The 14,287-nt window shown below is 44.8% G+C and overlaps 1 protein-coding gene across 5 annotated transcripts in view; it reads left to right on the top strand.

Moving 5' to 3' along the window:
• The first annotated feature begins 850 nt into the window (after window positions 1-850).
• The window catches only part of sh3kbp1 (SH3-domain kinase binding protein 1), a 22,352-nt gene continuing 8,915 nt past the window's right edge, over window positions 851-14,287 (top strand). For 3 of the 5 annotated variants that reach the window (XM_069512102.1, XM_069512099.1, XM_069512098.1), the window contains exons 1-7: window positions 851-1,246; window positions 5,566-5,723; window positions 11,167-11,281; window positions 12,092-12,198; window positions 13,055-13,199; window positions 13,319-13,398; window positions 13,584-13,673. In XM_069512102.1, the coding sequence (XP_069368203.1) occupies window positions 1,243-1,246; window positions 5,566-5,723; window positions 11,167-11,281; window positions 12,092-12,198; window positions 13,055-13,199; window positions 13,319-13,398; window positions 13,584-13,673 (699 nt within the window). In that variant the 5' untranslated portion in view covers window positions 851-1,242. Of the gene's footprint in view, window positions 1,247-5,565; window positions 5,724-9,286; window positions 9,568-11,166; window positions 11,282-12,091; window positions 12,199-13,054; window positions 13,200-13,318; window positions 13,399-13,583; window positions 13,674-14,287 lie in introns of those variants that run through there. The other 2 variants (XM_069512101.1, XM_069512100.1) reach the window with 2 other exon arrangements.

Below are 14,287 nucleotides of genomic sequence, written 5' to 3'. Positions count from 1 at the left end.
TCTCATCTGCATGTGGTTTGGTCCGGAGGGGACGACAACACCGCAGGGGCTTATAGCTGTGTATGTATGTGTGTGTGTGTGAGAGAGAGTGAGAGAATGTGTGTGTGAGAGAGAGAGAGAATGTGTGTGTGTGTGTGTGTGTGTGTAAGAGAGAGAGAGAGATTGTATTTTTGACTTTTTTATTCATCAGTGTTTTTAAACGTGGCCTTTATAAATGAGACCATCTGATGATACAATACAACAGCAGTGAGTCAGAATGACATCACATCACTATAATCTGCTCTCTTAGTGTTTCTGCATCAGAGTTCTCACGAGATTTGAGCTGCACAGGTGCGAGGCTTTGAGCTCACACTCATGCTGCATTCACTGACTGTTGGAAATCTCAAAGAAGCAGAGAAGAATGAACGACCCAACAAAAAGTGACTGGAGTCAGTTGATACTGAAATATCACATCTGTTTTCATTTTAACAGCAGAAACCAAAAGACACAAGATAATATAGAACTTTTTCAAAAAGTTTTTAACTCACTTACATTTATATACGTATACATTACACATCCGTACATACCGTATACTTATTGTTAATTATGAAGGCTACTCGATACTTGACATTACAAGTCAATACAAGACGTTTCAACCATAGACTGTATATAAAGACGTTTCAACACATGGATGTTGGATTTAAATGCATTTATCATAAACACAACCAGTGGGACCAGGACAAAAGTAGGAGCCGGACACACAAATGCATCACATGTTTGGCTTAAACACATTTAACTAGCCTATAAAACCAGTTTATTTCCTGCATTAAGATCCGCAGTCAGCTCCACGACACAGAGTAACTGTGTCACCAGCATCTGTGCATCACGCACGGTGCCACGCGTTGCGTCACGGCGTCTCAAAGGCCTGCAAATTGGGAAGAGTGGGGTTTCACGCAGTGGTCCTGAAGGCAGCAGGGAGAGAGGGGAAGAGAGGGGGGGAGAGAGATTCGTTCATCAGCGCTTTCCTCCTCTGGTCACTCGCTCTGCCTCCTCTCCGTCGTGTCACTGGAGACAAAAAAAAGAGGAAGGAATATGGTTTCATCTGACGCTCCTCCCGTTTCAGCGCGGCTCTAGCGGATCTGTGGCGCGGAGCAGGAGGCTGGAGCTCGGTCCGGCACAAACCCTCCTCTGTACCTGGATCAACCAACCCTCCCTGCGAACCCCCGTCCTGCAGGAGCAGCCGCCGCACACCGGGAGACATAAATGGGTGAGAACAGACGCTTCTTTTTTGTGCTTCTTGTCCGCGGTGCGTTCAAAAATAGCCTCCGGCGCCTTTGCGCATCTGGATGGGGAGGAAGAAACGGCCGGTCCAGATGCGCGCTGGGTTCAGTCTTCCCCTCCTCTCCTCCCCTCCTCACCTCACCTCACCTCCCCCCCCCGACGCGGCTCGTAAGTGACCGCACACGCTCGGTTGGGTTTCGCATGTTTAATTGCGCTTTTTATTGTTCATGATTAGAAAGCGTGCGTGGGCGTGTGCGGCAGCTCGGGCGCGATTTCAGGAAAAGCGGCGGAATCACATTGATGAGTTGCAGATGTTGACACGTTTGCATTCACTCTGTGTGTGTGTGTGTGTGTGTGTATGAAACAGGCCAGATGTGTGTGTATGTGTGTGTGTGTGTGTGTGTGTGTGTGTGTATGAAACAGGCCTGATGTGTGTGTGTGTGTCTGTGTGTGTGTGTGTGTGTGTGTGTGACATTATTCTCCACCTCATCATCGCCATCGTTTCCCACAGCTCTGCGCTGCTGCAGCACAAGCGACTGCAGGTTTAACGCTCGAGTAATCCGTTAACTCGGTGCATATTTGAATTTGCTGGGGATTTTCACAGACACCATGCAGAGCAGCATGAGGGCGACACTTCTTTTTTTCTATTTATGGCACCGGGACTCATGCAACTTGTCACTGTTCCCTTGGAAATTGACTTTAAACATCTTATGGACCGGTGGAATTCCCTTTTTTAGTATCATTGTATAATTGGCTGCAGCCCTCCTTCAAAGTATTCTTCCCTTGTACGGGCTTCTCTCTATTGCACATCTGTCTCTGCTGCATGTAAACAAACAATGCACAGTTACCCTCAGGGGAAACACACTCACATCCATGTAATCAGCCGGGACACAGTGAACAGCAGGCAGCTACCACATGGTCCCGGATCTTTGGTGGTCCCCTAAAGCCCCCCCCCGCCCCTGGTTTGCAGGAGTTGTGTCAGTTGGAGTAATTGTTCGTAATATGCACAAGTGAACTGGAAACTAAAAGAGCCTCCAAAGAAGTCCTGCGTATTAGCTAAACCCAAGTGGGCCGTGTCAGGCCGAGCAAATGTTTATCTCCCAGTGGCCACCATCATCTATCTTTATGGATGTTTTTGAGTGACACTGTCAAAAGTGTGTGAATCAAATTCTGTGACGAGAACCTTAATGGGAGGGGGTGGGATGTATCGGCTGCACTTTTTAAAAGTGTCGCCGGTGCTTGCTAGCTTTTCCAGGATTACCAACCAGAGCTTTAAGTTCTGACCATGTTAATAGTAAATGAACATGGCAGCTCTAAAGTGAGCGAAGGTGTGATTGTGAGAGTGAACGGTTGTTTGTCTCTGTGATGGACTGGCACCTTCTCCAGGGTGCACCACACCTCTCGCACTCGTGTCAGCAGCTCAACTGTCCCCTCCCAGACCCTTAGAAGTATAGACAATGAATGGATGGATGAAAATGAACCTTATAAGTACGTGGTATGGCAGAAGAGTTGTGTGTGAGCATGATAAGTGTAAGAGGAGCCTTGGTGAACTAGATGCATGGCTCATTCTGCACTGAGGAAAGTCCAACATGGACTATATTGTACACATGTTCCTAATGAATTGACCAGTGAGTGTCTTTAGATGTTGTGCACATTTTCAGTTAAAAGACAGCTAAGTGCTTTTGAATGTTAATGTACATTAAACTGGCCCTTGGAGCCAAATTGTGGTAAAGCACCCATTTTAATTATTTATGCATGTTTCTGCACATAAAGTCCAGACTGAGACAGACCTGCTGTCATCCTGCTGTTGTTTTAGTTTTCAAAGAGTAGAACCAGTCGCAGAGATCTGTAACTGTGACCTTCAGTCCCACAAGTCTGACAACAAAGCACTTTCTTCAGATTCATTCAACAGTTGAAACACATTAAAGGATTTCTGCTCCTCTATCGCCATTAGTCTCGACAGGGAGGAAGACGAAGCAGCCAGAGGAATGTCTCCTCGTCTTCTCTCTCCACCTACACCGAAAAGATGAATGCTCTAAATTCTTATCGGAGCTGTTGTCAACAGGCGTTCTGAGAAACGGGAGTGCCGAGCGTTAGAAGTAAAAAACAGATACTGTGCTGCGAGCAGGGAACAGACAGGATTTTCCTTCGATGTGGGAGAATTCACTGAAGTCTGTGATCTGATCCACAGTGAGTGGGAGGCTCTGACTCCCGGTGGGCTCGGCTCCAGTGTGAATGTTTCACAGACAGACACGCAGCTGCTCCTGACATCAGCACTGAAACGTACGACGGAACACAGGTTCACCAATGAGACGTCAGCGTGAATTTGGGGAGTTCAGTGTGTGTCTGTGTGGTTTCCTCTAATCTAAACTTAGTGCAGCTGTTCAGAGGCTCGTCTCAGTTCCTGTGTGAGTGAAAGTTGAGTTTTGTCTGTAGTTTTTTCAAACTCTTGTCTTTTCAAGGCCTCCTGTTACATTAGTGCTCAGAAAGCTGGTTTAGCATCAGGTTTGTTCAACACTACTTTAATATTCAGGGCTTCAACTACAGGCTGATACGATGCTGATTAGGGGAATAAAACATTTCCGTTACCAATATATCAGCCATTTTTTGAAATATATATAAATGGCAGTGATTTCTAAGACGTCGTTATAAACGCACACGTTTCATGTTTATTTTGTAAAATAAAAGTTTTCCTATCGGACCCAGTTTCCGTGTCTCTGTGCAGAGCCACAATCTGTCATCTTCCTCACTGGTGTGTGTGTGTTGTTGACTGACGTGGGAGGACTGTGGTGCGCCGTCTCCTTTCACCACTCAGAAGTATTGTACTGTGGTTAGCAAGATAGCTGCCACAAGCTATCAATTCACTTCCCCTTCCTGAAGAACCCACCACTTTCACTCTCATAGTCTCTGCCGCTTCCCAGCAAGGATCACAAAGCACTGCTGAAGCAAAGCCAAAGAAGAACCCGGCTTGTGTGTGCCACGTCACTGTGGTGTCTGCTGCTAACCTCTCACATCAGAATCACATCCTCCCCATCTGAGCAGCAGACACACTCCATCTCTTGCCTGTTGTTGCACTGCTGAGTTACAACGTGTGCCGTGTGTTCGATAACCTGCGGACGTGTGTGTGCGGAATAGAGTCGTTTTGGGGAGGACGCCTGTGTGTCTGAGTCATAGCCGCCCCTTTGTACTGATGTTCCCATGGTTACCCCACCCCTGAAACCCCTCCGCTCCATCCCCTCGTTCGCTGCCCACACAGTGTAGACGAGGATCAGACCTGGGCGGCCAGTGAGATGGTGTGTGTGTTCATGCTTAAGGTCAGCGTCAAGAAAACTACATCTGAAATTCAGAGCATTTTTCAGTTCCTGTTTGTGGTGTGTGTGCTAACGTATGATTACGGGCGTGTGATGTTAGACTGAGGGGAAGACGTTGCATGTGTGTGTGTCACTGATTTCCTTTTTTTAAATAATGTTATCACTGTCTGTAGTGGAACAACACTGGGTGTCTCTATTGGTTTCCTCTTTTTATTTAAATAGATTTTAACAAATTTCAATGTTCCAGTTTTCAAATTACCTCCAAGGATGTCATGCTTTCAACCCTTTCCATTTGTTTGTTTGTCCGTTAGTTAGCCGGATTACGCAGAAACTACTGGACACGTTTCCACGAAACAAGGATGTGGAATGCGTCAGAGAAGAGCTCAAAAACTTTTGGTGCCAATCTGGATCGAAGGGACTCTTTCCCTTTCACCGTTTTGCTCGACTGATTCTTTAATTTACTGACACTGCAGCCAAACTTCCTCCATTGTTATGAATCTCAATCTCAAAATGCATTCAGCGCGTTGATGTTGACCTCGAGGACACACACAATGAGTCTTAAAGAAAACACAACTTCAGTTTCTGAACAAAAAAACAGTTTGTGAAAACAGTTTGCGTGTTGAAAACCACAAACTAAATACTTCTCTATTGTTGTGTTGATGGATTTCAGGCAGCAGAAAAAAGGCACATTCTGCTGAATTTTCCCTTTAAGCCACAGCAGTGCAGGTGATTTCCCCTCAGGGCTTTTTCCTGCCTTTATTTGTGCATTTTTGAGAGCCGGCCATTTTTTTCTCTTGAGTCCTGAGGAAATGAAACACTCAGCAGAATCAGAGCTGCACTGAGGAGAAATTAAATCCACTTTACTTTACTGTAGCAGTGAACAGTGTTCTGATGTAAAAATCAGCTGTTTGGAATAAATGAATAAAATAATCACATTCATCACCTCTGCAGTGTTTGACCTGTTGTAACGCACTCGTCTCGTCCCTGTGCACAGTGGAGGCCGTGGTGGAGTTCGACTATGAGGCTCAGCAGGAAGATGAGTTGAGCCTGACGGTGGGTGACATCATCTCGAACATACGGCGGGACGATGGCGGATGGTGGGAGGGGGAGCTGGGCGGACGCAGGGGGCTGTTCCCGGACAACTTTGTCAGGGTGAGTAATCACAGTCGACCCCCCGCACCTCATTGTCCCTCCACATTCTCAGTCGCTTGCACACTTGATGAAGCCACGAGCAGCAGAGTAAACACGCAGCGTGCACTGGGTCCCTGCAGTGTGGGGTGTTTGTGTGTGTTTTCCTGCAGAGCTTTGAGGTTAAAGGTCAAAGTTAAGTTTACATCAGTTGATTCATTAAATTTAGGTTGAGTTTGTGGTTGGGAGTTAAATTTAGGATAAATGAAAGTAGAGGTTAGTGTGATGAAAGACAGAAACTCGCCGCAGAGAGACTGATATAGGAATAGATCAAGATTTTTTTTTTGTCGCAATGAAAACAAATTCTCATGACGTCTTTTATCACTGCTTTCAAATATTTGTCACATTTGATGTTAGTAAAACATTTTAATTATTGGAAATACCACAAGTACGATGACTGAAGCCATTTTCAAACATGAACTCCGGAGAATGCACAGACTCGTGTGTTCGTTTACAGCACATCGACACTGGTGTCGGCTCTTTTTTGCCAAAAGCTCTTGAATCTCGTTTTCTGTCCAAGTTGCCGTCTGTGTCTGAGTCTTCTACGTGCATTGTTCCCTCTTTTTCACCCTGACGTGTTTGGATTTTTCCAGTTTTCCTTCCGCCGCGTGTTAGAAACCTCATCGACGCCCACTGACATTTTCATGCTGCAGTTTTTTTTGTGTGTGAAAATGCTCGGACCCAAAAAAAGTTATGCAGTGTATGACAAGCAGCTAGAGTAAATTTACACCACTCTTCACATTTGAAGTCGTAATACAGTGTGTTCTTGGTGGTGAGAAGAGGGAAGTGACAAGGGGAAGTAGAGACATGTTAGAGAGCAGAGTTCACACTGACACAGTGCAACAGGGCCGTGTGTGTTATCAGGTGGTTCACTTGTGCTGACTGAACGTCACAGCTCTCATTCACTGTCAGAGAGTCGGACAATGGTGCTCTGATAGTGTGTGTGTGTCTGTGTGTGTGTGTGTGTGTGTGTGTGTGTGTGTGTGTGTGTGGGAGAGACTGAGGAAGGCCGAGTATTGCAGTAATACCAGACTGGTTTGTCACAAGACTGCAGTTATGGGAATCCGTGACACTGAGCTCTGCAATGCTGCTGCTGTGTGTGTGTGTGTGTGTGTGTGTGTGTGTGTGTGTCTGTGTGTTGTTGGGGGGGGGCGACAGGAAGTGATGGTATGCAGGCGGCCCCCCTTCAGTGGAGACTGACTGTTTGGCTGGAGGTCAATGATTTAACATTTTCAATAAAGGGTAAGACAACTCTGTGAAAGATTCTGAACATCGTGCTGTAATGTGAAATAACAGGAAGTAGAGTTACACAGAGTACGATTACCAGCACCTGGGTTTTTTTTTAGTAACGAGTCATTCAACTAACTCGATAAACTGTTATCATCGAAAAATAATAGCTCAGAAAAGTGAAGCCAAAACATCTTCGAAGCCCCCTGGTGGTCACAGGTCATGAACTCCCCCCCTCTGTGTTGGCAGATGGGACATGGACGGAACTAAAAAGTCAAAGAAAGAACACGTCAAATGTTTTCCAGGGAGTTTTTCTGGATTAGATCTTGTGATTCTTGTAAATTTATTTTAATGAATAATTCGAAGCAGTGGCTCCTCTCCACCATCACTGCTGCACAGACTCTGAACCACATCACCAGCGTCAATCGGCTGCATCGTATCACGGGTAGTTTGGCTTCCCTTTTTATGAGGAGGTGAGGATGCGTCATCCATCGTTTTTTGCAGTCACTGCCTAAAAAACACATGAATCACCAGGGAAGTGTTCAGTTAAATCTAAAACAAGAGTTACACATATCTTTCAAATTCTGTCTAGATAGTGTGAACGATAGAAATACAACCAGACGTCCCTACAGGCCCCTGTTGTTGCAGAGGTGGAGGACTTCCTGTTTATGTGAACTGCTGGAGTCATCTGACCTCTGAGAATTAGACAAGCAGGTATTGCAAATCAGCTTCACATGCTCTGATTTGACATTTAATGCTCTGGTAGTCAGGCTCAACGTCGTTCGTCAGGGTGCGACAGAGCGGCTGAGTTTGCTGCTCGTTGGTTCACTTAAATTTAGCTGAACTTTACGCCGAAGTTGACTTTTTCCGTTTGTTTGTGTAACTTCAGGGTTCTATCGTACAAATGGATGACCCCTGATCAATCATCTGAGTTTTCTCTGCTGCTGAAAATGATTTCTTGCCAAGAGCTTCACCCATTGTTGCATTTACAGGACGCTACTCCCACACTACATGTTTTTCATAGTTAAGTTCGCCAAGCAGGTTATTACTTCTGCAAATGTAAATTTACATTAATCTTACACATTATTATTTATTTATACAGAGTGAAGGAAATGTCAGATCAGACGCCAAAGCATCTTTATTGTGGCTCCAGCATAGGTCGTAAATCCCGCCTCCCCCATGTTAATAAAGGGGACATGGGCCGAACTCAAAAGTCAAAGTACGCGTCTAATTTTACTCGAGGATGGTTCGTGTCATTTTAGGTAGTTCTGGCTCCAAATGACATCATCACCACAAGATGGTGGCCCTCATATACAGGGTATATTGGCTTCATTTTTGTGGAGATGCAAAGTCCATCTCAAACAATCAGAATGGTGATGATATGTTTTTGCTTTTATATGTTTTAATCAACTATAACAATTATGGCTATTATGGCTGTAAACAAAAGACAATGAGCCGACTTAGGCTGAATTGCTCCTGAGGAGAACTGCAGCTAATTCTCTGTGAGTGCATCAATACACCTTCTCTGTCCACTGAGGTCACCTTTCCCTGACATCTGCCGTTTGTTAAGTAGGCTAATGCAGTGGCAATGTAAAACCAGGAAAACAGACATTGATTCTGCAGCCACAGTGCAGGAGAGCTGGCTCGAGCGCTATATAGAATGAATGCTGTTATGGAGAGTGTACGTAGAGTATGTCGAGTCTTTTGGTACGTGAAGGCAGCATAAATAAGACGGGGTACCGTAACCCTTTAGATGCCAATCTGCACAAACCCACATCGAGCACTTGTCAGCCTCAAGCATTCTTTTTTAATGAGCAGACGTAGTGTGTACGAGCTGTTTGGCTTTTTAAAAAATAATATAAAAATCCATCTGTGATCTACTCAGTTTGCCTGTTTAAACAATGAAGATGTGGGAGTTGAGAACCAGACACTAATGATTGTGTGGTTTTACAAAAGATCTGCACTGTTCTTGGAGCCCAGGCCTTTGTTACTACTTGGACTGTATTCATGCTCCACTGCAATTCCTCCTTTGGGGATACGGAGGTAACTCAGAGTTAAAGGAAACGCAGCTGAAACGAGGGGAGGAAGACAACGCGATTCATCACATGTGAACAGGAAACACCTGCATTATGTACACGACACTGTGTGGAGTGTTGTGTGTGTGTGTGTGTGTGTGTGTGTGTGTTTGTCTGCGTCATGTGTACAAGCCTGACAGCAAAGAATGTAGTTTACACTGCTCTGCTTTAGTGTTCAACACTGGGTTGTGCGGCTCCTCTCGCAGAACCTCTGACCTTTTCTCTCGCCCAGTCACAGATAATGTGAAACAATGCTCTGCAGCAGCAGACGCCTACTGTGTGCGACAGATTCACCTCCGTAGAAATGACACAAAATAAAACTGCAGCACAGAGACATTCAGAAAGAGGAAGCAGAAGGACACGCAGCCAACTTATAAAGAGAACTTGGGAAATGCCAAGAGAAAAGCAAAGCAAGAATTGTTTCCCCTCTTTTCGTAAACAGCGTCATTGTTGTGCAACTTCATTCACTCGTCCAACGGACATTTGCACCAGCGGAGATGTACAAGGTTGTATAGTTCCATTTGTTAGTTAGTTGGTTTGTGTTGTAGGAGGTTCTCGCTCTACTGACTGTGGATTCACGTAGTTGAAAAAACATGGACGCTGTAAACAGAATGTGTTGTATAGCGTCTGTGTTTCAAGTCATTTTCCTTTTTAAACGCTTCCACCAACTTGTCGTGTTGACATGTTGAGGGTTAAGGGTTGAAAAGTTTTGGAATGGTTTCTCTCCATTGATGCCAAATAAAGTCGTCAAATGTTTCAGGGTTTTTTTTCCACCTTCACTTTTTAATCTGCCACTTCCTGTCGGCGGAGGAGTGCACACACCCCATGTCAGCTTTTAATTGGCCCCTCAACTTCTGAGAATGTGACTGTTCCTCTCTAGGTTGGTTTATATAAAAAAACTCCAGCATCACTTCCTAAAACACATTTCTAGCCTCAAATGAGCTTCGGTTGTCGTCCAGGAAACGTCTCTTCGTTGATATTTTTGGATTTCTGTGGTTCATTAAGGCGTTCACGCCACACCAGGCCGATCACAGCCAGTGTGTGTGTGTTTGTGTGTGTGTGAGAGAGGGGTTAGATTCTGTGAGTCAGTGTACCCAGGCCCGTCTGCCTCACTGAGCTGCGTTCGCCACAGGCCAGAGCTTATGAAACAATGTCATGATGAATGTGGTGGATAGATGTGAACCGTCCTGTCTGTGTGTGCGTGCGTCCCCCCCTGTTTGTTGTCCGTTTGTTGATTGCTCTGTCGCTCGGCGTGTTTGTCCGCCTGCCGCTCTCTCTCCTCCTCTTGATCAGTTTCTCATGCTGTCGTCTTGTGATTCTTTTATGCGAGTGGAAGTCATGGGGACAGAGCGTGGGCGAGCGGAAACAAGAGCTGTGGCCGCAGCAGCGGTTTGTAGGTTTTGTGTCCATGCAGCGTTTATGAGCTTCAAGCTGGACGTCTGCAGGTAAACACGGAGGGTCACCTGAGGTCCTGACGTCATGACGCTCCACTGCAGCATCTGCAGCATCTGCATGGGGCCGATAAACACACACTGCTTGGTGATAGAGCTGTCACTTCTTCTAAAAATCAAGCTGGGGCGAATTTGACATGACGCACAATCTGGTGATGAACATTTGAATCTTGATCTGATACCAGAGTTCTTCAATAAAGAAAGAAATAAAGTCTTAAAACTTCACCGTAACCGAAGTCATTTCTACGAAACCAGATATTGATGTGCTTGTGTTTGTAATTTGACATCGACTGAAGAATCTGTTTTATGTGGATCAGTCACATGTGTTTCATCAGATCAGTATCAGGCTACAGAGAGATGTGGCACAAATTTTGACTTCCTGCTTGTTAATAACTCAAATATGCATCATAGTTTTTGTGTGTATTTATTAAACGTTAAAAATGTCATGTACGTTTTTGTTAAATGCTTTGAGTTAAGAACCACGTTGATGTTTTACTTTAATTAAATTATGGAAATGTTTAGAAGATTTTCCTTTTTTCTCATTTACTTATTTCCCTGTTGTTTCTGTAACCTGTATTTATTTACCTTTCCTCCCATCTCTTCCTCTCCTCCTCTTCCTCCTCATCTAATCATCTCGCCCGCCTCTCTCTGCAGGAGATAAAGAAAGAGGGGAAGCGGGATGGAGGACAGGCGAGCATGATCAGGTCTGACCTGGCGAATGGCCGGGCCAGCCCCGTGTCTGACCCCGGTGTTCGGCCGGGCAGGAAAGGTAAACACAGCTCTTACACGCGGACACGTACATTCATACATGGCGTTCGTTAGGCAGCTTTAAGTCGTCAGGCTCAAACATAGATCCTATTAGTGTCAGGAAGGATTTGGGTCAAGCATTCCTCACCTTTCTACTGCAAACATGGGTACTTATACATATACGTATATTACATACTACACACTTACTATACACAGGGGTGGGGTCAGAGGGGAGGCACGGGACAAGTGACTGCTGACGAGTGGTCAAACTAAGACAACTACACACAAATGCAAAACAACTAGAAATAGATGCTCAAGGACACACAAAAGATGTTTACTGACCCAAAGACACAAAACTACTGAAAAAGATACAAAACGACCACTAATAGACAATAAGCGAAGTTTTTATTGTTTATTATTTTAAATTATTGCCAAGAACCAGCTCTTTAAATGTGTTGACGACCTGAAACATGGGTGCTTGGAATTTAACATAAAGTCAAACGACCCCTTGTGGACAAACGAGGAAGTGCAGGGCACGAGGGCCCAGCTGGTGTGGAATGAGTCAAGGCTAATGTGCAGACTAATGAAGAGACTAATGGGTGAAAGACAAACAACTGCAAGGCCAACGAGAGGCATTAAGTGTCAGTGCTGGTTACACTGACCCCTGGCTGAAAAGGTCAAAGGTCAATGTCCTCAGCCACGACAGCTTTTAATAAGTCAGTGACCACCTGCTCACTGTAAGTCATTATTATGGAGAAGAGTGGGAGCTAACTATGTCACATGTGCAACAAAAATATGTCGTGTGTGTGTGTGTGTGTGTGTGTGTCTGCAGGAGAGCAAATCCGTAAGCGAAGGTGTAAAGCTGCGTTCAGCTACGTGCCTCAGCACGAAGATGAGCTGGAGTTGAAAATCGGAGACGTCATCGAGATCATAGCAGAGGTGAGACCGGACTTCAGTCATCGCTTCTTTAATGAGATGCGCTATGGTTGTGTCTAATTTGTCCACCAGGGGCCAGTGTCACGCTACATGATGACATTTTGTTCTCTGACAATTTAAGAAACAGATAATGTCGGTGTTCATGTATTATAGAAACCTAAGAACAGATTAAATACAGATTTACAAGAACGATTAGAGACGGGGAGCTGGGATTGGTCGGCTTGGTAGTGTCTGTAACATCTACAACTCCAAATCAGAAGACGCTCAACATCAGCAACTTCATCAAGAGAAATACTCAGAAGACAATCCAGTTATTTAACAGTATTATATGTACACATGTTGTGTACAAGTGTAATGTCAGAATGTGTCGATGTATTTTTCTTATTTCTCACTCATCCCTTTATACAGAGTGGTTTTAAAGTTGAGGCTGCATTCCTTGTGTTTGATCTACATTCTGTTCTGTTCATTAAAAAACATGAGCGAGGTCATGGATGAACTTAAAACAAGATTTTTAAACCAGAGGAAGCTATTTGTTGTTGTTTTTTGTTCCGCAGCTGTTAATCTTCTCAGATAAAATGTGTTTCAGAAGATCAGGTTGTTATTTTCAGAGCATTTTAAGGACTTTTTGTGTCAATGTTGGCCTGAAAGTTGAGATTGTAAATGACTTAAACAGCCTCATATGGAATTAATACGATTTAGTTTGTGTGTTTTTCATTACAGGGAGAGTATTGGTACAATATGTTGGGGAAAAAAATGTTCTTACCATAAAACAATGTGACGCATTTGAGTGTGTTTGTCTGGATCGAGCTTTGTGCTGATTTCTGAATCAAGTGTTTCTGCTTCTCGTGTGTGTGTTCAGGTGGAGGAGGGCTGGTGGGAGGGGCTTCTTAACGGCAAAACTGGGATGTTTCCTTCCAATTTCACCAAAGTGGTCCTGACAGAGTCCGACGCGGCCGCAACAGACACGCCCACCCCGCAGGAGGAGCTCCGCAGCGGACGCACGAGTGAGTCTGAACCAATCAGTTCACGGGAAAAGACGTTCAGCAGCAAAATGGTTATTGTTTAAAATCCTCGTTTGGAGTAGTGATGTAAAAAGCTGATGTTGTTGTGTTTGTGTGTTTAGGTAAAGACAGTCCAGGCAGTGAAAGTGACGGAGGAGACAGTCGGTCGGAAACAGGGTCGGGAGAAATCCAGCCGAAGAAGGTAATCAGTCGTGAACAGAGCGAACGTCACTGGCCGATGCTACATGTCCTGGGTCTTAAATGTTGAGACATGTGACACCTGTCCTCCTCCACGGCTCCACGGAGAATCCAGCTCAGAAGTTTTCAGAGCTTTATTTTGAAGCTTAAAAGAAACGAGTGAGTCATGATCTTTAATCCACCCTTCAGGTCCGAGGGTTTGGTTTTGGTGACATCTTTAAAGACCAGCCCATCAAGCTCCGACCTCGCTCCATGGAAATCGACTCGGAGGGCGACAAGGTGAGTCACGAACATATGAGCATATATATATATATATATATGACATATGGGACTTTATTCTTTCTGATGCGATGGCTGAAACTGCTTCTCTTTGGCTGATGTCACATGGTGGTGATGATGGTTTTAGCCAACTTAAATAGTGCCAAAGCTTCTCCCTCGTATGAAACTCAGCAATAATCCCAGGTACAAAAAAGGTCGTAGTTGGATTTGCTGTGTCTGTTTCATCACAGAGGAAAACTTCAGCTCGAGCCAAACACGTCTCTAAGATGGTTCTTTAAGACCAAATCACTTTGTCCGGTTCTAGCAGCTCTGTAGCGGAAACAAGGCTCCTTCAGGGATTCTGCTTCTGTAGGAGGTTTCAGGTTTTTGCATTGTTGTCTGATAAAAGCTGCTCTTTCTGCAGAAACTCCACCGCACGGCGTGAACTTCATCCGACAGCAGTCGTCCTTGAACAGTTTGGCTCCATGTTTTCATCTATAATGACGCTGAGATTGACGCTTTTCTCCAGTCCGACCACGTACTCGCAAACTCGGCATTGTGGGTCTAATCGTTAGATATCTAATCGTTTGTCTTTCTATCGGAAAAGCATGACATCCATTTTCTCCTGCTTATCA

The sequence above is a fragment of the Paralichthys olivaceus genome, chromosome 17, assembly GCF_024713975.1.
Source record: "Paralichthys olivaceus isolate ysfri-2021 chromosome 17, ASM2471397v2, whole genome shotgun sequence".
Taxonomy (NCBI): Eukaryota; Metazoa; Chordata; class Actinopteri; order Pleuronectiformes; family Paralichthyidae; genus Paralichthys; species Paralichthys olivaceus.
The sequence above is the reverse complement of the archived record's forward strand: the minus strand, read 5'-3'. Positions and strand labels throughout refer to the sequence as shown.